At 42.7% G+C, this 22404-nt stretch overlaps 1 protein-coding gene across 3 annotated transcripts in view; it reads left to right on the plus strand.

Annotated features, from left to right (window-relative positions):
- The first annotated feature begins 6590 nt into the window (after positions 1-6590).
- LOC115154942 (LHFPL tetraspan subfamily member 6 protein) overlaps positions 6591-22404 on the plus strand; it is a 60899-nt gene continuing 45085 nt past the window's right edge. The window contains exons 1-2 of one of the 3 annotated variants that reach the window (XM_029701664.1): positions 6591-6919; positions 7694-8246. In XM_029701664.1, coding sequence (XP_029557524.1) covers positions 7862-8246 — 385 coding nt within the window. In that variant the 5' untranslated portion in view covers positions 6591-6919; positions 7694-7861. Of the gene's footprint in view, positions 7070-7693; positions 8247-22404 lie in introns of all 3 variants that reach the window. The other 2 variants (XM_029701663.1, XM_029701662.1) reach the window with 2 other exon arrangements.

Raw genomic sequence — 22404 nt, forward strand, 5'->3', positions numbered from 1 at the left:
GTACAGCACTTTGAGATATCAGCTGATGTACGAAGGGCTATATAAATAAATTTGATTTGATTTGATTCATTAACACGGTACTTCATTTTGTTAATCTGTCGGCCCCAGCCTCGAACTCAGGCCCTGTGTGTAGCTAGCTGACCCTCTCTGCCCATTCATCGCCATTTACCCGTTGTTGTTGTCTTAGCTGTTTACCCGTTGTTGTCTTAGCTCTCCCAATCAACACCTGTGATTGCTTTATGCCTCTCTCTAATATCAATATGCCTTGTATACTGTTGTTTAGGGTAGCTCTCATTGTTTTATTTTACTGCGGAGCCCCTAGTCCCGCTCAACATGCCTCAGATATCTCCTTTGTCCCACCCCCCACACATGCGGAGACCACACCTAGCTTAACTGGCGCCTCCAGAGATGCAACCTCTCTCATCATCACTCAATGCCTAGGTTTACCTCCACTGTACTCACACCCTACCATACCCTTGTCTGTACATTATGCCCTGAATCTATCCTACCATGCCCAGAAGTCTGCTCCTTTTATTCTCTGTTCCCAACGCACTAGACAACCAGTTCTTATAGCCTTTAGCCGTATCCTCATCCTACTCCTCCTCTGTTCCTCTGGTGATGTAGAGGTTAACCGAGACCATGTGTGTCCCCAGGCGCTCTCATTTGTTGACTTCTGTAACCGTAAAAGCCTTTGGTTCATGCATGTTAACATCAGAAGCCTCCTCCCTAAGTTTGCTTTATTCACTGCTTTAGCACACTCCGCCAACCCTGATGTCCTAGATGTGTCTGAATCCTGGCTTAGGAAGGCCACCAAATATTCTGAAATTTCCATCCCCAATTAAAAAAATCCTGTCAAGCTAGAGCTGCTAAAGGAGGCGGAGTTGCAATCTACTGTAGAGATAGCCTGCAGAGTTCTGTCATACCATCCAGGTCTATGCCCAAACAGTTCGAGCTTCTACTTTTAAAAATCCATATCTCCAGAAATAAGTCCCACACTGTTGCCGCTTGTTATAGACCCCCCTCAGCTCCCAGCTGTGCCCTGGACACCATATGTGAATTGATTTCCCCCATCTATCGTCACAGTTCGTACTGTTAGGTGACCTAAACTGGGATATGCTTAATAACACCCCAGCCGTCCTACAATCTAAGATAGATGCCCTCAATCTCACACAAATTATCAAGGAACCTACAAGGTAAAACCCCAAATCCGTAAACATGGGCACCCTCTTAGATATCATCCTGACCAACTTGCCATCTAAATACACCTTTGCTGTTTTCAACCAGGATCTCAGCGATCACTGCCTCATTGCCTGCATCCGTTATGGGTCCGCGGTCAAACGACCACCCCTCATCACTGTCAAACGCTCCCTAAAACACTTCTGCGAGCAGGCCTTTCTAATCGACCTGGCCCGGTATCCTGGAAGGATATTGACCTCACCCCATCTGTAGATAACCTTGTTGTTCTTTAAAAGTGCTTTCCTCACCATCTTAAATAAGCATGCCCCTTTCAAAAAATGTAGAACTAAGAACAGATATAGCCCATAGTTCACTCCAGGCCTGACTGCCCTTGACCAGCACAAAAACATCCTGCTGAATACTGCACTAACATCGAATAGTCCCCGCGATATGCAACTTTTCAGGGAAGTCAGGAACCAATACATACAGTCAGTTAGGAAAATAAAGGCTAGCTTTTTCAAACAGAAATGTCCATCCTGCAGCACTAATTCCCCCCAAAATTGGGGACACTGTAAAGTCCATGGAGATTAAGAGCCCCTCCTCCCAGCTGCCCACTGCACTGAGGCTAGGAAACACTGTCACCACCAATAAATCCACGATAATTGAGAATTTCAATAAGCACTTCTCTACGGCTGGCCATGCTTTCCACCTGGCTACCCCAACCCCGACCAACAGCTCTGCACCCCCGCAGCAACTGGCCCAAGCCCCCCCCCCCCGCTTCTCCTTCACCCAAATCCAGACAGCTGATGTTCTGATTGAGCTGCAAAATATGGATCCCTACAAATCAGCTGAGCTAGACAATCTGGACCCTCTCTTCCTAAAATTATCCACCGCCATTGTTGCAACCCCTATTACTAGTCTGTTCAACCTCTCTTTCCTATCGTCTGAGATTCCTAAAGATTGGAAAGCAACCGCGGTCATCTCCCTCTCCAAAGGGGGAGACACTCTAGACCCAAACTGTTACAGACCTATATCCATCCTGCCCTGCCTTTCTAAAGTCTTCGAAAGCCAAGTGAACAAACAGATCACCAACCATTTCGAATCCCACCGTACCTTCTCCGCAATGCAATACGGTTTCCAAGCTGGTCACAGGTGCACCTCAGCCACGCTTAAGGTCCTAAACGATATCATAACCACCGTCGATAAAAGACAGTACTGTGCAGCTGTCTTCGTCGACCTGGCCAAGGCTTTCGACTCTGTCAATCACGTATTCTTATCGACAGACTCATTAGCCTTGGTTTCTCTAATGACTGCCTCGCCCGGTTCACTAATTTAATCTCAGATAGAGTTCCGTGTGTCAAATCGGAGGGCCTGTTGTCCGGACCTCTGGCAGTCTCTATGGGGGTGCCACAGGGTTCAATTCTCGGGCCGACTCTTTTCTCTGTATATATCAACAATGTCGCTCTTGCTGCGGGTGATTCTTTGATCCACCTCTAAGCAGACGACACCATTCTGTATACATCTGGCCCTTCTTTGGACACTGTGTTAACAAACCTCCAAACAAGCTTCAATGCCATACAACTCTCCTTCCGTGGCCTCCAACTGCTCTTAAATGCTAGTAAAACTAAATGCATCCTCTTCAACCGATCACTGCCCGTACACGCCCGACCGACTAGCATCACTACTCTTGACGGTTCTGACTTAGAATATGTGGACAACTACAAATACCTAGCTGTCTGGTTAGACTGTAAACTCTCCTCCCAGACTCACATCAAGCATCTCCAATCCAAAATGAAATATAGAATCGGCTTCCTATTTCACAACAAAGTCTCCTTCACTCATGCTGCCAAACATACCCTCGTAAAACTGACTATCCTACCAATCCTTGACTTCGGCGATGTCATTTACAAAATAGCCTCCAACACTCTACTCAGCAAATTAGATGTAGTCTATAACATTGCCATCCGTTTTGTCACCAAAGCCCCATATACTACCCACCACTGCTACCTGTACGCTCATTGGCTGGTCCTGGCTACATATTAGTGGCCAAACCCACTGGCTCCAGGTCATCTATAAGTCTATGCTAGGTAAAGCTCTGCCTTATCTCAGCTCACTGGTCACCATAGCAACACCCACCCGTAGCACGCGTTCCAACGGGTATATTTCACTGGTCATCCCCAAAGCCAACACCTGCTTTGGCCGCCTTTCCTTCCAGTTCTCTGCTGCCAATGACTGGAACGAATTGCAAAAATCACTGAAGTTGGAGACTTATATCTCCCTCACTAACTTTAAGCATCAGCTGTCAGAGCAGCTTACCGATCGCTGCAGCTGTACACAGCCCATCTGTAAATAGCCTATCCATCCAACCAACCACCTACCTCATCCCATTTTTGCTTTTCTTTTGCACACCAGTATTTCTACTTGCACATCCTCATCTGCACTTCTATCACTCCAGTGTAAATTTCTAAATTGTAATTACTTTGCCACTATGGCCTATTTATTGCCTTACCTCCTTACTTCATTTTCACACACTGTATACAGATATTTCTATTGTGTATTGACTGTACGTTTGTTAATCCCATGTGTAACTCGGTGTTGTTTTTGTCGCACTGCTTTGCTTTATCTTGGCCAGGTCGCAGTTGTAAATGAGAACTTGTTCTCAACTAACCTACCTGGTGAAATAAAGGTGAAAAAAAACAAAAACATTATCGCATATTGAGCAACAGCTGGCCCGATTTCGGGACACCGATCCAGTAGTAATGATAGACTGTAATTTCTCTTTGCTTATTTGAGCTGTTCTCCATAATATGGACTTGGTCTTTTATGAAATAGGGCTATCTTCTGTATACCGTAGCAACCCTACCTTGTTACAACACAATTGATTGGCTCAAACACATTAAGAAGGAAATCAATTCCAAAAGTGTACTTTTAGCAAGGAAAGGAAAGGAAAGCGAGGATACCTAGTCAGTTGTACAACTGAATGCCTTCAACTGAAATGTGTATTCAGCATTTAACCTCTGAATCAGAGAGGTGCGGGGGGCTGCCTTAATCGACATCCACGTCTTCTGCGCCCGGGGAACAGTGGGTTAATGCCTTGCTCAGGGGCAGAACGACAGGTTTTTACCTTGTCACCTCAGGTTTTGAACACCTGTTAATTGAAATGCATTCCAGGTGACTACCTCCTGAAGCTGGATGAAAGAATGCCAAGAGTGTGCAAAGCTGTCATCAAGGCAAAGGGTGGCTACTTTGAAGATTCTCAAATATAAAATATATCTTGATTTGTTTAACACTTTTTTGGTTACTACATGATTCAATGTGTTATTTCCTAGTTTTGATGTCTTCACTATTATTGTACATTGTAGAATATAGTAAAAATAAAGAAAAACCCTGGATGAGTAGGTGTGTCCAAACTTTTGAGTGGTACTGCATATAGCCTATCATAATTGATCTAATAGGCCTATATTTAGATCATTGACTGTTTCAAGAGAGGGAGAATCCACCCATGAATATATTCAAACAGTGCCTCAGATCAGCTGCTTTGCGCATGCAGGAGTTTTTTCTGAGTTGCCTCTCTTCCCACCCCTTCTCCATTGTTTATTCCTACGCGGCCGTTGTTTATGCCTATAATTTACTTTCACTTGCCCACTGTGCAATGTACGATTAGCCTACAGGTTAGGGTACTCAATCTAATGTGCCGCTATAAGTTTATAATGGGCTGCAAAATAGCGGTGTTGTAGCAAATTTGGAGAGCAGTTTGACATGGAGAGCAGGATGCCAAGATAATTCATTTTATTGGGTGTGCTCACGCAGCCTACTAGCCTATAGTCGTTAGAAGGATAGTTGCAATAAGACTGAAATACTACTGTTGATAAAACACCATGGATAAGGTCGTTAATAGTTGCCATTATGCACAGATTTTTTCGCCTAGGCTACGCAGCAGAACGTTGTATGGCGAATTCGGAGGCAGACTGAAAGGGACTTAACCCCAGTTCTTTTCGCATTCAGTGACAGTGACCAAAACAATTTTTGTTTGTGCTCTTAACCCACCATCGCCGTTAGAAGAGTTTATGCCTTTAGTCTGACATTAACAGGGTTAAACTTGGTGTATGCGTGCGTGTACATGCCAGTTATTGGATCATTAGATTGATAAGCGTGAGTGGACAGTGATGCCTGTTTGAACGAGTGTATTAGATAATTAGATTGATGTCCATTAGTTTTATATTGCCCTACTTTCAGCCTGGTCTCATACACTAGACGTAATATAGTAAATGTAAATCAGAAATACTGAAATTAGTATAATATGTTACGTTTTGTATGGTTACATAAGACAGATGGTTATTTCATGCAAAACAAAAGTAGGGTGGTTGGTCAGGTGTACCAAAAGTTTGCGAGTTCGAATCTCATCATGGACAACTTCAGCATTTTTTGCTAACTAGCAACTTTTCAACTACTTTTTATTTATTTCACCTTTATTTAACCAGGTAGGCAAGTTGAGAACAAGTTCTCATTTACAATTGCGACCTGGCCAAGATAAAGCAAAGCAGTTCGACACATAGAACAACACAGAGTTACAATAAGTCTATATAGAATGTGAGAAAATGAGGTGAGATAAGGGAGGTAAAGGCAAAAAAGGCCATGGTGGCAAAGTAAATACAATATAGCAAGTAAAACACTGGAATGGTAGATTTGTAGTCCAGCCAACAAGAGCGTACAGGTCTCAGTGGTGGGTAGTATATGGGGCTTTGGTGATAAAACGGATGGCACTGTGATAGACTGCACCCAGTTTATTGAGTAGGGTATTGGAGGCTATTTTGTAAATGACATCGCCGAAGTCGAGGATCGGTAGGATAGTCAGTTTTACAAGGGTATGTTTGGCAGCATGAGTGAAGGATGCTTTGTTGCGAAATAGGAAGCAAATTCTAGATTTAACTTTGGATTGGAGATGTTTGATGTGAGTCTGGAAGGAGAGCTTACAGTCTAACCAGACACCTAGGTATTTGTAGTTGTCCACATATTCTAAGTCAGAACCGTCCAGAGTAGTGATGCTGGACGGGCGGGCAGGTGCGGGCAGCGATCGGTTGAAGAGCATGCATTTAGTTTTACTTGTACTTAAGAGCAGTTGGAGGCCACGGAAGGAGAGTTGTATGGCATTGAAGCTTGTCTGGAGGGTTGTTAAGTAACCTTCTGTCTTATGTAACCATACCAAACGTAACATATTATATACATTGGATTGTCGTGGATTTACCTTTACTATGTTACGTCTAGTCTGAGACCAGGCTGTTCGTTTTTTCCTTAAATAACATTTTGTCTCATGTAACCATACCATATGTAACATACTAAATTGGTTGTTCCGGATTTAAATGTACTGTGTTACGTCTAGTCTATGAGACCAAGCTGCAACCGCAGTAGGCAAACAGAAACCAACCCTCATTCTGCTGCTCACAGAATAATTGTGTTCAAGCCGACGTCGTCGTCACTCACTTCGAAGCCAAGGAATGTTGCTCTGGTCGCTGCATTGGGACAGAGGTGTTTTCAGTTTCCCGTTAACTCCAGAACGCGGACCGCTTTGCCTATAGTAACTGAGCGAGTTTGACATATTGGATATTTTTTTTTCGATAAACGAGAGCTGTACCGACGGTGGGCACTTTATTGAAGTCTTGTTGCTCTGCTCTTTATCAATTACATTGAACTTTGAAATCCACCTCTCACCTACACGTTTGGGATCACGTTGAGGAATTGAAACGTAAGATTTTTGAAAACTTTCCCTTGCGTTACAAGAATAGAATAGAATGCTCGACACAATGTATGTTTGCTTCGAAATTAAGTGCCTATGGTGCCGAGATGAAAGGAATTAGGAAATATCTATGAACACACGGACATCTATGCCTGAGCGGTAATTATGTTTATATTTAGAAACTTTTGTTATGGAAATAAACACTGCAGACTTGTCAGGCCATTACATTCTAAAAATAGCCTTGATTGCCTTGGGTTATTATTAGTAGGCTATGGCTTAGCACGTCTGCATTTTAAAGCTTATATGCAGTATTGTAATTATGTAGGAAGCTATTATAATTATTACCTATGTCAATAATTACAAGTATGTATTGTTAAAATGAATCACCCGTTGAAATTAAGGGCACATTAACAAAGTCAAGAGTTGCCACTTGCATTATTTAATAGCACTGTAAGTCTTAGCCCAAATTGTAAAGATGTTTTGCAATTGTGAGGTTCATAGTTTATGATCCCTTAATCTGATGTTATTTCCCATGGGGTACTAACCTTCATGTATCCAGTGACAGTATAGTTGTTTTTCCTGTCTGTACCTCAAATCCAACTCTCTCTCTCGGTCTCTCTCTCCCTCACTCGGTCTCTCTTTCTCTCCCTCTCACTCGGTCTGTCTTTCTCTCCCCCTCACTCGGTCTCTCTCTTGTCTTGCTCCCTCGGTCTTTCTCTATCTCTCCCTGTCTTTCTCTCTCTCTCCATCGGTCTTTCTCTCTCTCCCTCTCTCTCTCACCAGGGGTCATCGTACAGAGAAGAGGCTGGATGAGGAACACTGCTGGTGCTAGCCTGGACATTATTCATCAACAACAGAGCTGCTGATAAAAGCAAACAACTTCTGTGGGATAAAAATAAAAAAAACATTTTTTTGGGTCATCGTTGTTGCTGGTCACTGAGATACTGAGATATGGGTTCTAGCCTGACATGTGCGGGCGTGGTGTGGGCTCTGCTCTCCTTCCTGTGTGCGGCGGCCTCCTGTGTGGGTTTCTTTATGCCATACTGGCTCCTAGGGTCCCAGATGGGTAAACCGGTCTCCTTTGGGACCTTCCGGCGGTGCTCGTACCCGGTGCGTGATGAGGTTCACCAGGCCACGGTGATGCTGGAGCAGTGCGGGCGTTACGCCTCGTTTCAGGGTATCCCCAGTCTGGAGTGGAGGATCTGTACGGTGGTGACAGGGGTGGGCTGTGGCCTGCTGCTCCTGGTGTCCCTCACGGCCCTGATGGGCTGCTGTGTGTCTGACCTCATCTCCAGGACCATTGGACGGGTGGCCGGAGGCATCCAGTTTGTAGGGGGTAAGTTAAAATCATTGCGCTGTTTGGTTTTTAAGTGATTTGAAGATTGGATGGGTGGAAGGATGGATTGATGGATGGATAGATACAATAATGAGTAGACTGACTCCTCCACCAATGGGTGTAGAATGTTATCTTTGAATGATTTAATAGAATGAAGCTGGGCTGAACAGCGACTCCACAACGTTATTCTTGGTTTCACTGTTTGTCTTATTTTTCGGACCTTGGGGGTCTGAGGAGAGAGAAATGAGGTGGTGATGGTGGGGACTTCCTGATCCAGATGCAACACACTCAACATGTGTTGTGTGTCCTCTAAAGAAAAATGCCTCTTATAGAGGAAAGGCCTCAGCATTAAATCAGAGCATACTGCTTCTCTTCCCCCTCATGCACTCATCCCCCTCTCCTCCATCTGTATAAAGACTTTGACCGCTATTTTCATTCAGCCAGTGTGGGGGACTGGGGTTGATTAAGTGTGACCTCTTCATGCTTGCGTATCAGGGCCTCGGATCCTCGCTCTGTCTCTCTCAAATTCGGTATGCTTTAATGGCATGAATGACGAGGGCAATGTTGCCAAAGCGATACACATAAAAAGTATGAAAACAACATGGACAAGAATGAGAATATTAGCTATAATACTAAATATACAGGCATCTGCCAAATAATGGAAACCCCTACATGAAGTGTCTTAATAGGGTGTTGGGCCGCCACAAGCCAGAACAGCAATGTGCCTTGGCATAGATTTTACAAGTGTCTGGAACTCCATTGGAGGTATTGTTAGCAATTTATGTTATTCTTTAATAACACAGACCACAAGGCAAATCAGGGGGAGGAAAATAGGTGTATTCAAAAAGGACAAATCATGCTTGGAAGTAGATGGTCATGCTCCCCTGTCCTCAGTGATGCTCTTAGTGATTCTCTCCAGTGGTTCTCTCCAGTGATTCTCTCCCCAGAACAAAGGGACAACATGTAGTTTTATAACCCAGCCCTAGCCTGTGGTTGACCAATAAGAATTCCTTGCAATAAAACTAGCCAATGGTCAAATAACAAGTATCCTATTTCAGAAGACATATTCCTCCCATGTTTCTGAACCATTGCTCATTAATCCCCTATTACAGAAAAAACACTTTCCATTGATCGTTATTACTCTTGACTTCTCGTCCTTTTGACCTTTCGTCCTTTTGACCTCTAGTCCTCTGTCTCTGCGTTGTGTATTTATCTTCAACATATTCTTACAGTATGTTACACCATTCTTCCACCAGAAATTCCATCATTTGGTGTTTTTTTTTATGGTGGTGGAAAATGCTGTCCAGAATCTCCCATAAGTGTTCAGTTGGGTTGAGACAGAGAGGAAGAGGCCAAGTGAGAGGTTTTACTCCACCCTAAATTTGTCCACAAAAATAAGCCCATGAAGTGAGGAATTTTTGTATGGAGGTCAATGAGGAAGTGTTGAATTTGGTCAACAAAAAAATGTAATTGCCAATTTGCTACATAAAGCTTATTTGATCGAATAGACATTTTGTAATGGTTAAGTTATAAAAGCACTGATATATTACTGGATGCACGTGGTGTTTCGGCGACGTTAAATACAACTTATCTGGGAGTTATGCCTTCTGTCATAGAGATAGAGGAATCATCATGGATTTAACCAGTGGCAATTTTTAGCATGTAAATCTTGGGGGGCAAAAAAAAAATATTGTGGGATGCATGCCAGCAAAGCCACTACACAATACATTAATTGCACTATAATGGCGACAAACGGTGCCCATAAACTGTTAGGGCCTACATAAAGCTGTCCCAACAGCAGAGTACCAACAGCAGTCCCAACGGCAGCAACCACTGCTACACCTGGCTATCAGCGGAGCCTTGTCTGGCAGCAAAATAGTTCATTCAGCCTTTAAAAAAAACATAGCTGATATGGCTGACTTGCTTACACAAATATGGTTTCTACTGACAATCGCGGTGTACAAAATATGGCATAAGGGGACAACAAGCGGATAAGAGACATTGAGCGAGCTAAGACGGACGTAGTCAATATAAATTTGTTCAGCACTTTTGAAATGTACACCAACAGAATTCAGAACATGGGCTGTTCTTAGTCTTCTACCTGTACACCAAGTCAGAACTGTAGGATAAATAAAGGGGGCATATAAACAGACAATGAAAGCTCTTACAATGTTCGATGATTACATTTCTCAAAAACAGTCTATAGGCTACATGTACACCACCAAGTCAGAACAGTAGGTGAAATTAAGAGGTGAAAATAGACCAAATTATTAGGGTGAGGCACATGGGCTACTAACAGCTTACTACACAACATACACTTATTATTACTTTCTTAGCTACAGTATACATATCTCCCTGGCATATTACATAATTTATGCAGCATCATACAAGACATTTTTGGACTCACCTTGTTGTGCTGTGCTCACTTGAAGGTGGCGCGGCGGTCCTTCGTGGGCAAACTTTGTCATCAAAGTCTGGCATTCTGTGAAGGTATGGTGCTTTCAAGACAACTGGGAACTCGGGGGGGGGGGGGGGGGGGGGGGTGTAGAATCATGATGATGTCAGTGATCTTCAGGTCGTAGATCTAGAAAGGAGCCCGAGTTCCGAATTTACAATTCTCAGTTGAATGAAAGTTTTCCCAAGTGCCCAGTTGTCTTGAACTCACTGATGTCAGATTTTGCAGTTCTGAGTTAAGTTGTTGTTTTGAGCGCGGCACAAATCATGCTTCATTGACAGCATGGCCAATGTTCAATGTGGAAAAAAAATTTAAACTAGGAAAAGAGACCCTTTAATCTTAGACTTGTGACCACACTGCTAATCCACTAAATAGCAGGCTAGTGATTGCTTTGCAAGCCACTGATTCCTTCCAAACCACTCATTGTTGAATTCGCGATTTCCAACTTGTTGTTTATGGCCGATGAGCACCGATGCGTTTTATCTATCATTTCTTCATTATTTCTCTTCATATGACAAGGATTAAAAAGGATTTGCCAGGAGATTGTCGACTTGATTCATGATGATCAATATCTCAGCAAGCAGTTAAGTATGATATTGACATGATCAGTACAATCAAAGCCACTAGATATAACGTGATTTGACATAATTTTATCTGTGGCCAATGACCTTGTGCCTTCTTGGATGGGCACTTCTAATGTAGCTCTACCCTTAGACTTGGCGGTGATGTACTGTCCCCATGAGTGACAGAACACTGAGCCAATCATGTCGCAACGCTCTGTATTTTCTGCTGGCTTGCATCACCACCACCACCACAGAAAGCACTGAGATAGCTGCCTTACTCAAGAAAACAAAAAAAGAGACCATGTTTGTATGTGGCTTTATTAACTCAATGATATATATATTTTGTTCTACATTGTTTACAAACTAATATGTGACACGTATTAATGCCAAAATAACATGCAAAACCGGGAAAGCCCCCCCCCCCAATGAAATGTGGCCCACCTGCCCTGAATGACGGGTCGCCACTGGATATAATCGGTTTACCATGCACATTGCCATTGAGGGCTTCCACCATTTTTTAAAGTTGTCAACTGGGTGGGGATTCCTATGAGTTGGTAGCAATCAGCCAATGAAGAAGAAAATGGACTAAGCCTCAATGGTGCTGCCCATGCTGTCACAGACACCATTGTGGCACAGATACAAACATGGCCTGTTGTTCACACACGTATCTGTCCTTTCATTGGCTAGAATGGTCCCACCTGATCTCTCCTCCTCTTGCCTGCCTTCTATCTTTGAGGACATCTATTTCCATTGTTAGAGCTGTCTTGTCAATATAATAGACAATCTTTGGTTGAGATCTGGTGACTGAGATGGCCATGGCATATGGTTTACATCGTTGTCATGCTCATCAAACAATTTGTGACAACTCGTGCCCTGTGGATGGGGCATTGTCATCCCATGGAGGCATAGCCATGGTACAGTGGGGGAAAAAAGTATTTGATCCCCTGCTGATTTTGTACGTTTGCCCACTGACAAAGAAAGGATCAGTCTATAATTTTAATGGTAGGTTTATTTGAACAGTGACAGACAGAATAACAACAAAAAAATCCAGAAAAACGCATGTTAAAAATGTTATAAATTGATTTGCATTTTAATGAGGGAAATAAGTATTTGACCCCCTCTCAATCAGAAAGATTTCTGGCTCCCAGGTGTCTTTTTATACAAGTAACGAGCTGAGATTAGGAGCACACTCTTAAAGGGAGTGCTCCTAACCGCAGCTTGTTACCTGTAAAAAAGACACCTGTCCACTGAAGCAATCAATCAGATTCCAAACTCTCCACCATGGCCAAGACCAAAGAGCTCTCCAAGGATGTCAGGGACAAGATTGTAGACCTACACAAGGCTGGAATGGGCGACAAGACCATCGCCAAGCAGCTTGGTGAGAAGTTGACAACATTTGGTGCGATTATTTGCAAATGGAAGAAACACAAAAGAACTGTCAATATCCCTCGGCCTGGGGCTCCATGCAAGATCTCACCTCGTGGAGTTGCAATGATCATGAGAACGGTAAGGAATCAGCCCAGAACTACACGGGAGGATCTTGTCAATGATCTCAAGGCAGCTGGGACCATAGTCACCAAGAAAACAATTGGTAACACACTACGCCGTGAAGGACTGAAATCCTGCAGCGCCCGCAAGGTCCCCCTGCTCAAGAATACATATACATGCCCGTCTGAAGTTTGCCAATGAACATCTGAATGATTCAGAGGACAACTGGGTGAAAGTGTTGTGGTCAGATGAGACCAAAATGGAGCTCTTTGGCATCAACTCAACACGCCGTGTTTGAAGGAGGAGGAATGCTGCCTATGACCCCAAGAACACCATCTCCACCGTCAAACATGGAGGTGGAAACATTATGCTTTGGGGGTTCGATTCCCACGGGGGGCCAGTACAAAAAAATAAATAAAAAAAAGGCATGAAATGGTATGACGTATGTATTCACTACTGTAAGTCGCTCTGGATAAGAGCGTCTGCTAAATGACTGAAATGTAAATGTAAAATGTTTTGCAGAGGGGTCAAATACTTATTTCCCTCATTAAGGGCCTTGGTCACCTCCCTGACCAAGGCCCTTCTCCCCTGATGATTGCTGAGTTTGTCTGGGCAGTTCCAAACTTCTTCCATTTAGACGTTTGGTAGCCTAGTGGTTAGAGCGTTGGGACAGTAACCAAATGGTTGCTAGATTGAATCCCCGAGCTGACAAGGTAAAAATATGTTGTTCTGCCCCTGAAGAAGGCAGTTAACCCACTGTTCCTAGGCCGTCATTGAAAATAAAAATGTGTTCTTAACTCAATTGCCTAGTTAAATTAAAAAAGAATGATGGAGGCCACTGTGTTCTTGTGGACCTTCAATGCTGCAGAAATGTTTTGGTACCCTTCCCCAGATCTGTGCCTCAAACACAATCCTGTCTTGGAGCAATCCCTTTGACCTAATGGCTTGTTTTTTGCTCTGACATGCACTGTCAACTGTGGGACCTTATATGGACAGGTGTGTGCCTTTCCAAATCATGTCCAATCAATTGAATTTACCACAGGTGGACTCCAATCAAGTTGTAAAAACATCTTAAGGATGATCAATGGAGACAGGATGCACCTCAGCTCAAATTCGAGTCTCATAGCATATTTGTGTAAATACGTTTTTTTTGTTTAAAAATGTTAATACATTAGCAAAAATTTCTAAATAACGTTTTTTGTTTTGTCGTTATGGGCTATTGAGTGTAGATTGATGAGAGAAAAAATGTACCTAATCAATTTTTGAAGGCTGTAATGTAACAAAATATGGAAAAAGTCAAGGGGTCTGAATACTTACCGGGTTTCTAGGATGATTGCGGCACGGTAGTGGGTTGAGCTAAAGGAGCGAGCAAGCTAATAATTCTACCCTAGGTCTGGGCGATATGGCCAAAATAACATATCACAATATTTTTCACATTTTGGCCAGTATGCTGGTATTTTATGTTTTCGAATAACATAAGTTAAACATTATGAGGTGTGCATGACCCTAGGGTGGCAAGACATACAGTACCAGTCAAAAGTTTGAACACACCTACCCATTCCAGGGTTTTTCTTTAGTTTGACTATTTTTTTTCTACATGTAGAATAATAGTGAAGACATCAAAACTATGAAATAACACATGGAATCATGTAGTAACCAAAAAAGTGTATATTTGATGAGATTTTAGCCACTCTTTGCCTTGATGACAGCATTGCACACTCTGTTTACTGCCACGTTGAGCTGCACGATATGGGCAAAAAATGTTGGCCTTGTTGTTTACCAAATATTGTAATTGCGATTTGACTTGCGATTTAGATCAACACTTTTGGGTGAACTGTTGGAATCAAGGAAATAGAATGATTTTTGTCATTCTTAATCAATTCAATGTTTATTGGTCGTGTACACAGTTTTGCAGATGTTATCACAGGTGCAGCAAATTGCTTATGTTTCTAGCTCCAACAATGCAACATTCTATAGTTCAAATGTAATAGAGGGCACTTTGAATACAGTGTTGTTTGACATGAAACAGCCAAGAGGCTGGGAATTAGAATACTAGCTAATAGGATCTCATTTGAGGCATTATTGTGACAGGGTAGGAACAAAAGTGTTGGTCAGTGTTTCCAGGGGAGTAGGACCATATAATCTTTGGCTACAATAAATGTTTCCTCTTTCTTCATGTAGCTAACATATTCATGCTTCACCTATTCCTCTCTGATTTAGAAGATACCATTGCACAAACAACATGCTGGCCTACACCAGCACTTGTGTGAGGCTGTATTGACTCAGTACATTTATTAGCTAGCTAGCTAAATTAATAGCAATTAACATAAGCAGCTAACACAATTTATTTTAGCAACTTGATAAGAATAGACAAACTAGCTGTTTGCAGACAGTAAGATACACAAACTAATAGTATAATTATGGAACACTTGAGGATTTATATTAGGAAGCAAAGTGGAAAGCTGCATTGTTGTCATCAACATATTGTTGCATCTGCTGTAATCATGCAGACTAAAGAGTGAACGGTCAGCAAATGATCTCGTGGTCGAGCAACAACAACTGCGCTCATTGAGTGACAGTGGGTGGGGCTTGATGAGAGAAGGAGAGAGCCGATGCAAGTAGCACAGTAAACTATAAAAACGGAGTGGTGTATCACTTTAATAGGGCTATATGTTCTGTTCTGTTTTGCATGCTTGAAATCCTAGTATGAAGGATGAGGTTCAGATGGAGCCTTGCATAGGTAATATTTCACTGTTTCAGACGATTTACGAGTTATCCAGAAACCAACAGCAAAAGCTAAACCAAAGCTGTGAAATTGATCCTATTCGCTTAAGAAGCTATATCATATATTATTGTATGGTAAAGCACAAAATATGTGCTCTTGGAAGTATTTCTCTTCTTGGAAGTGAGAGAGAAGGAACAAAAAAGTCATATTCTGTCTGTTTATTTTCATGCTTCTCACCGTCTGTCTGTTCGGTCACTCTGTCTATCAGTTCTTCTATCAATCTACTGCATCATACATATCCACAGGTGCCAGGTGGTACTTGTCTGCTCATCTCCCACCAAATCCCTCTTGTTTCTCTTTCCTTCTCCCTGGTCTCAACTCGGTTTTTTGAAGTATAACACTGTTCTCTCTGCAATCAATCTCCCATTCATTTCCCACAAAGGGCCCCATACCTCCAGTCTCCCTTATGTATGGCCCGGCAGTTCATCAAAAGAGGGAGAGATAGGTAGTGGAGGGGAGTAGAGAGGGGAGGAAAGAGACAGAAGGACAGAGAGAGGGAGGTAGAGAGAGAAAGAAATGGAGAGAGAGAGCATGAAGGAATAGCAGTAGAGTAAATCAGTGACCTGAAGACAGCATGGACTGGGTTGGCTCAAAGTTTGGTTCCACAAATAGAGACTGAACGTGCTGCTGTGGAAATTATACCCTTCTCAACTGGAGACTCACTCATGTAAATATGTCAATTATCCTCCAAGAGAGGTCATCCTGTCAAAACAAAGGGAGATTTGAAGGAAAACACATTCATTAATTGCTAAAACAACAAACAAGTTTCTTTCCCAGAAACCAGATCTGTGGCTTGTTTTGTCCAAACTGATCAGGCAAAAGCCACATATATATATATATATATACATATACATACATACATACATGCATGCATACACACACACACACACACACACACACACACACACACACACACACACACACACACTACCGTTCAAAAGTTTGGGGTCACTTAGAAATGTCCTTGTTTTTGAAAGAAAGGCAAAAAAAATTAACATTAAAATAACATCAAATTGATCAGAAATACAGTGTAGACATAAATAACGTAAATAACGATTGTACCTGGAAACGGCAGATTTTTTTATGGAATATCTAAATAGGCGTACAGAGGCCCACACCAGTCTCAACGTCAACAGTGAAGAGGCGACTCCGGGATGCTGGCCTTCTAGGCAGAGTTGCAAAGAAAAAGCCATATCTCAGACTGGCCAATAAAAATAAAAGATTAAGATGGGCAAAAGAACACAGACACTGGACAGAGGAACTCTGCCTAGAAGGCCAGCATCCCGGAGTCGCCTCTTCACTGTTGACGTTGAGACTTGTGTTTTGCGGGTATAATTTAATGAAGTTGCCAGTTGAGGACTTGTGAGGCATCTGTTTCTAGACACTATTGTACTTATCCTCTTGCTCAATTGTGCACCGGGGCCTCCCACTCCTCTTTCTAGTCTGGTTAGAACCAGTTTGCACTGTTCTGTGAAGGGAGTAGTACACAGCGTTGTCAGAGATCTTCAGTTTCTTGGAAATGTCTCACATGGAATAGCCTTCATTTCTCAAAACAAGAATAGACTGACGAGTTTCAGAAGAAAGTTATTTGTTTTCTGACCATTTTGAGCCTGTAATCGATCCCGCCTATGCTGACGCTCCAGATACTCAACCAGTCTAAAGAAGGACAGTTTTTAATTTTTTTTATTTAATCAGAACAACAGTTTTCAGCTGTGCTAACATAATTGCAAAAGGGTTTTCTAATGATCAATGTGGAAAAAGTAAAGGGATCTGAATACTTTCCGTATGCGTGTGTGTCATGGTGTCACTGTCCATTCCATTCTTGTGGGTTTTGGAGAGCGTGTCAGGGGCCTCTGAGTCTGCCTACGGAATGTTTGGAATGCCTTGGAATTCACATAGAATGTCAGAGTGCAGGACTTTCTAAACCCTCCCCGCCACCCCCCACCGTCTCACCACTCCAGAATATAAAGCCGCCTACAGCTGCCACTTTCCATGGCCACATAATAGGTTATGCTGCCTTGCTATGTGGCTGTGAGGGCAGGCCATGCTCCAGTGCTTAGGGTGGGCTTCTGTATACTGTTTTGGTTGGCTGCTGCCTGCAACTGCTCTCATTTTCACTATCAGACATTAGATCTTCTCAATTCATTTATGTGTGCAGCGAAAGCTGATATCTATGGGTACACTCACAATACCGCATCCGCAAATGATTTAGCTTTGCAGTTTTTAGCAATCAGTTGGCAAGAAGAAACGGATCTGTTGTGCTGATAAGATCTTCCATTATAGGTTTTTATATCCTCGTGATTTTTGCCATGTTTTTCACTTTGAGTGTTTCCCTGCCTCATTCTGGTTCTGTTTAATCTGAACATATCCCCCAGACAACATCTTGTGTTTGCTAATACTGTCATTCCTGGGCTGAATTACTGTAGCAGCAGGCAGACTCTGTGAAAGTCTGAAGATATAAGATATATAATCACTACGCAAACACCCAAGGTTTAGACAGAGATTCCAATCCACCCTTTTATCAACAGTCTTTATAGGAATACATTAGCAATGAGGCCAACTTGTAGCAATTATGGAAATGTGAGATTCAGAGAATTTTTTTTTAGATATATTGCGTCATCACCCTTTGCTTAAATTCCAGTTATTGCCAATTTTTTTTAAAATTATACAAACATCACCAATTGGGACGTTTTAGAACCATCTTAACAAGTAAAAGACACAGTAAAAGGGTTCAGTCCAGAGAGAATGGCAAATGTATTGGGACCAGTCTGTTTAGGCACAGTAGGGCTACTGGCACGCTGGATGCAGCCCAGAGGGAGATCTTTGAAAGCTACACAGTCTCCTTTGTTCTCCAGCCTCATGGACGTGCCAGTGACATTATGCCTCCTCTGACCAACCACCTTCAATGGAAAATCTATTAGCTTTCATTATGTTATAGCCTGTAAATACAGACAACTTTACTTCAGTTGATCCCTTTCTCTCTATAGCTGTCAAGGTTAGTCTCAGACAAGGAGGTAAGTCTCAGACGTTGTTCGGAATCCTGACCCCATATGCACGCAGGCAAGCGAACCAGACAAACACACACACACACACACACCACAGTACAGTCATTTAGACATCCAATATGGAGTAAATCACTGCCTCTCAGGCAGGTTGTTAAATATGCAGAGTGGTTGCGTTGCATAATTAACAGCTGTAAATTGCCTCGTGACCAACTTTCTCATTTCCCCTCATTTGAAAACCATGCTGCCTGGCGGACACTGTCTGTCTGCCTGTCTGTCAACACTGCTGCTGCACACACTGTCCTGCTTTTAGAAGCCAATCACAGTAGATGTTTTATTCTCCTTGGTTATAACAGTTTGGTTGGTGACTGTCTGAAGTTCTTTACTCTGTGGTCAGTGTTCTGTAAGGGTTCTAGAAGGCTAAATGGAATGGTGCTGGGCTGGTTGACTGCTATTCTTACTGTGTGGTCAGGGACAGAGTAGGGGTGGGTTGGTTGATTGCTGTGCTGTTCTGACTGTGTGGCCAATGGTCAGGGTAGGTGGGTTGTTCAGCTAATACATTTTGTACAGTTTGCGTCCCTTTGATATTTTAAGAAGAAATTGTACACCAATATTGCGTTTTAAAAGCCTGTTATATTAGATGAAGTGCCCTTTAGTATAGACTACATGGAAAATTAAATAAATCAGATTTTTTATTTCAATAAAGACTTGCTAAAGTGCCAAAAATCTCAATTTTAACATGTCCCTTGTCATGTTTTTACGACTTCTAGGAAGGTTTTAACCCACTTAACCCCCAAATTTCTCCATGTTTTCACCATCATTGTAAAGGGATGTTCTTGCTTTGACAAGTCATTTCTGAATAATTTTTTTGATTTCAAGTGATTAGTGATTCATTTACAGCTGTCCCTCAATACTGTTACGTGAACTGAATTCTAGTTTTAATAAGGTGAAACGCTTCCTTTAATAAACAAATTAGGCACATTTGGGCAGTCTTGAAATTTTTAAGAGAAATGCAATGGTTTATTGGATCAGTCTAAAACTTTGCACATACGCTGCTGCCATCTAGTGGCCAAAATCTAAATTGCACCTGGGCTGGAATAATACATTATGGCCTTTCTCTTGCATTTCAAATATGTTAATATTGCATTTCAAAAGAACGGTTGTTTTATTTCTTTGTATTATCTTTTACCAGATCTATTGTGTTATATTCTCCTACATTTCTTTCACATTTCCACAAACTTCAAAGTGTTTCCTTTCAAATGGTACCAAGAATATGCATATCCTTGCTTCAGGGCCTGAGCTATAGGCAGTTAGATTTGGGGATGTCATTTTAGGCAAAAATTGAAAGAAAGGGGTCGATTCTTAAGAGTCATCCGCATACATAGGTTCGGTTTGCGCCCAGCAGAACTTGGCTAGGTGAAGCGACTGTATGTGCTCGCATACTCCCTAAAGACCTTTGCTTGAAAAACTTGAAAGAAAACGGCAATATTGCTGCTGTTAATTGCTCTTGAGCCACCGTGCAACAACATAACTAGTAATGCTTCCTCAAAATTATCAGAATTGATCTAAGATAAATCAAGAGATCTGTAATGTTTACATTTTTGCAGAGGATGTCTTAGTTCCACAATTTTACATCTAGCTAAGATACTTGGTGCAGTACTTCATGAAATCTAGTAGGGCGTAGCTGCTGCTGTGCTCTCGTTCAATGACAACAAACACTTAATGGAAGAATCCCGTCCAAAGTTCCCATCCCCTACTGTTGACCAATCACCTATGAAAGGTCGTAGACTTTGGCTACCGAACTTCGACTTTCCTCAAGAAAAAATGTTGTGTGCGCGAACAGCCGGGAAAAAAACCCCTGCCTGACATCAAAACGAACTAAAATGTCATCATAATACACTGCTCAAAAAAATAAAGTGAACACTTAAACAACACAATGTAACTCCAAGTCAATCACACTTCTGTGAAATCAAACTGTTCACTTAGGAAGCAACACTGATTGACAATATAAATTTCACATGCTGTTGTGCAAATGGAATAGACAACAGGTGGAAATTATAGGCAATAAGCAAGACACACCCAATAAAGGAGTGGTTCTGCAGGTGGAGACCACAGACCACTTCTCAGTTCCTATGCTTCCTGGCTGATGTTTTGGTCACTTTTGAATGCTGGCGGTGCTTTCACTCTAGTGGTAGCATGAGACGGAGTCTACAATCCACACAAGTGGCTCAGGTAGTGCAGCTCATCCAGGATGGCACATCAATGCGAGCTGTGGCAAGAAGGTTTGCTGTGTCTGTCAGCGTAGTGTCCAGAGCATGGAGGCGCTACCAGGAGACGGGCCAGTACATCAGGAGACGTGGAGGAGGCCGTAGGAGGGAATCAACCCAGCAGCAGGACCGCTACCTCCGCCTTTGTGCAAGGAGGAGCAGGAGAAGCACTGCCAGAGCCCTGCAAAATGACCTCCAGCAGGCCACAAATGTGCATGTGTCTGCTCAAACGGTCAGAAACAGACTCCATGAGGGTGGTATGAGGGCCCGACGTCCACAGGTGGGGGTTGTGCTTACAGCCCAACACCGTGCAGGACGTTTGGCATTTGCCAGAGAACACCAAGATTGGCAAATTCGCCACTGGCGCCCTGTACTCTTCACAGATGAAAGCAGGTTCACACTGAGCACATGTGACAGAGTCTGGAGACGCCGTGGAGAACGTTCTGCTGCCTGCAACATCCTCCAGCATGACCGGTTTGGCGGTGGGTCAGTCATGGTGTGGGGTGGCATTTCTTTGGGGGGCCAGAGGTAGCCTGACTGCCATTAGGTACCGAGATGAGATCCTCAGACCCCTTGTGAGACCATATGCTGGTGCGGTTGGCCCTGGGTTCCTCCTAATGCAAGACAATGCTAGACCTCATGTGGCGGGAGTGTGTCAGCAGTTCCTGCAAGAGGAAGGCATTGATGCTGTCCAGGAGTTGGTGGATGCTTTAGTCCAGGTTTGGGAGGAGATCCCTCAGGAGACCATCCGCCACCTCACCAGGAGCATGCCCAGGCGTTGTAGGGAGGTCATACAGGCACTTGGAGGCCACACACACTACTGAGCCTCATTTTGACTTGTTTTAAGGACATTACATCAAAGTTGGATCAGCCTGTAGTGTGGTTTTCCACTTTAATTTTGAGTGTGACTCCAAATCCAGACCTCCATGGGTTGATAAATTGGATTTCCATTGATTATTTTTGTGTAATTTTGTGTTCAGCACATTCAACTATGTAAAGAAAAAAGTATTTAATAAGATTATTTCTTTCATTCAGATCTAGGATGTGTTGTTTAAGTGTTCCCTTTTATTTTTTTGAGCAGTGTATATGCTCAAACTGTTTCGACTGGGATGCATGCGACAGGCTTTACACAAACGTAGCCCACGTTTGCTGTTTTTCTTCCTACCGTTTCTTCTCCCACTTCTGATTTCTCTAAAGCTCATCCTTTGCAGTCTTTTTAATCCTACAATAATTTATATCCCTCTCTCTCTCTTAAACCCACAACCATAAGTCTATATTGCTAACTTTATCTTACTCTCACCTCCTTAAAGGCCCATTGGAGTCAAAAACATGATTTCTCCTGCGTTTTCTATACGGTGAGTATACCAAACATTAGGAACACTTTCATATTGCTGAGTTGCACCTCCCCCCCCCCCATTTGCAGAGTGGTAGGCCATCATTGTAAATAAGAATTTGTTCTTAACTGACTTGCCTAGTTAAATAAAGGTTAAATACATTATTCCATTTTTTTTTTATTGTCCAGAGATGGACTCTAAAAGGTGTGGAAAGCGTTCCACTGTGATGCTGGCCCATGTTGAATGAAATGATTCCCACATTTG

Source organism: Salmo trutta, chromosome 19 (assembly GCF_901001165.1).
Source record: "Salmo trutta chromosome 19, fSalTru1.1, whole genome shotgun sequence".
NCBI classification, from domain to species: domain Eukaryota; kingdom Metazoa; phylum Chordata; class Actinopteri; order Salmoniformes; family Salmonidae; genus Salmo; species Salmo trutta.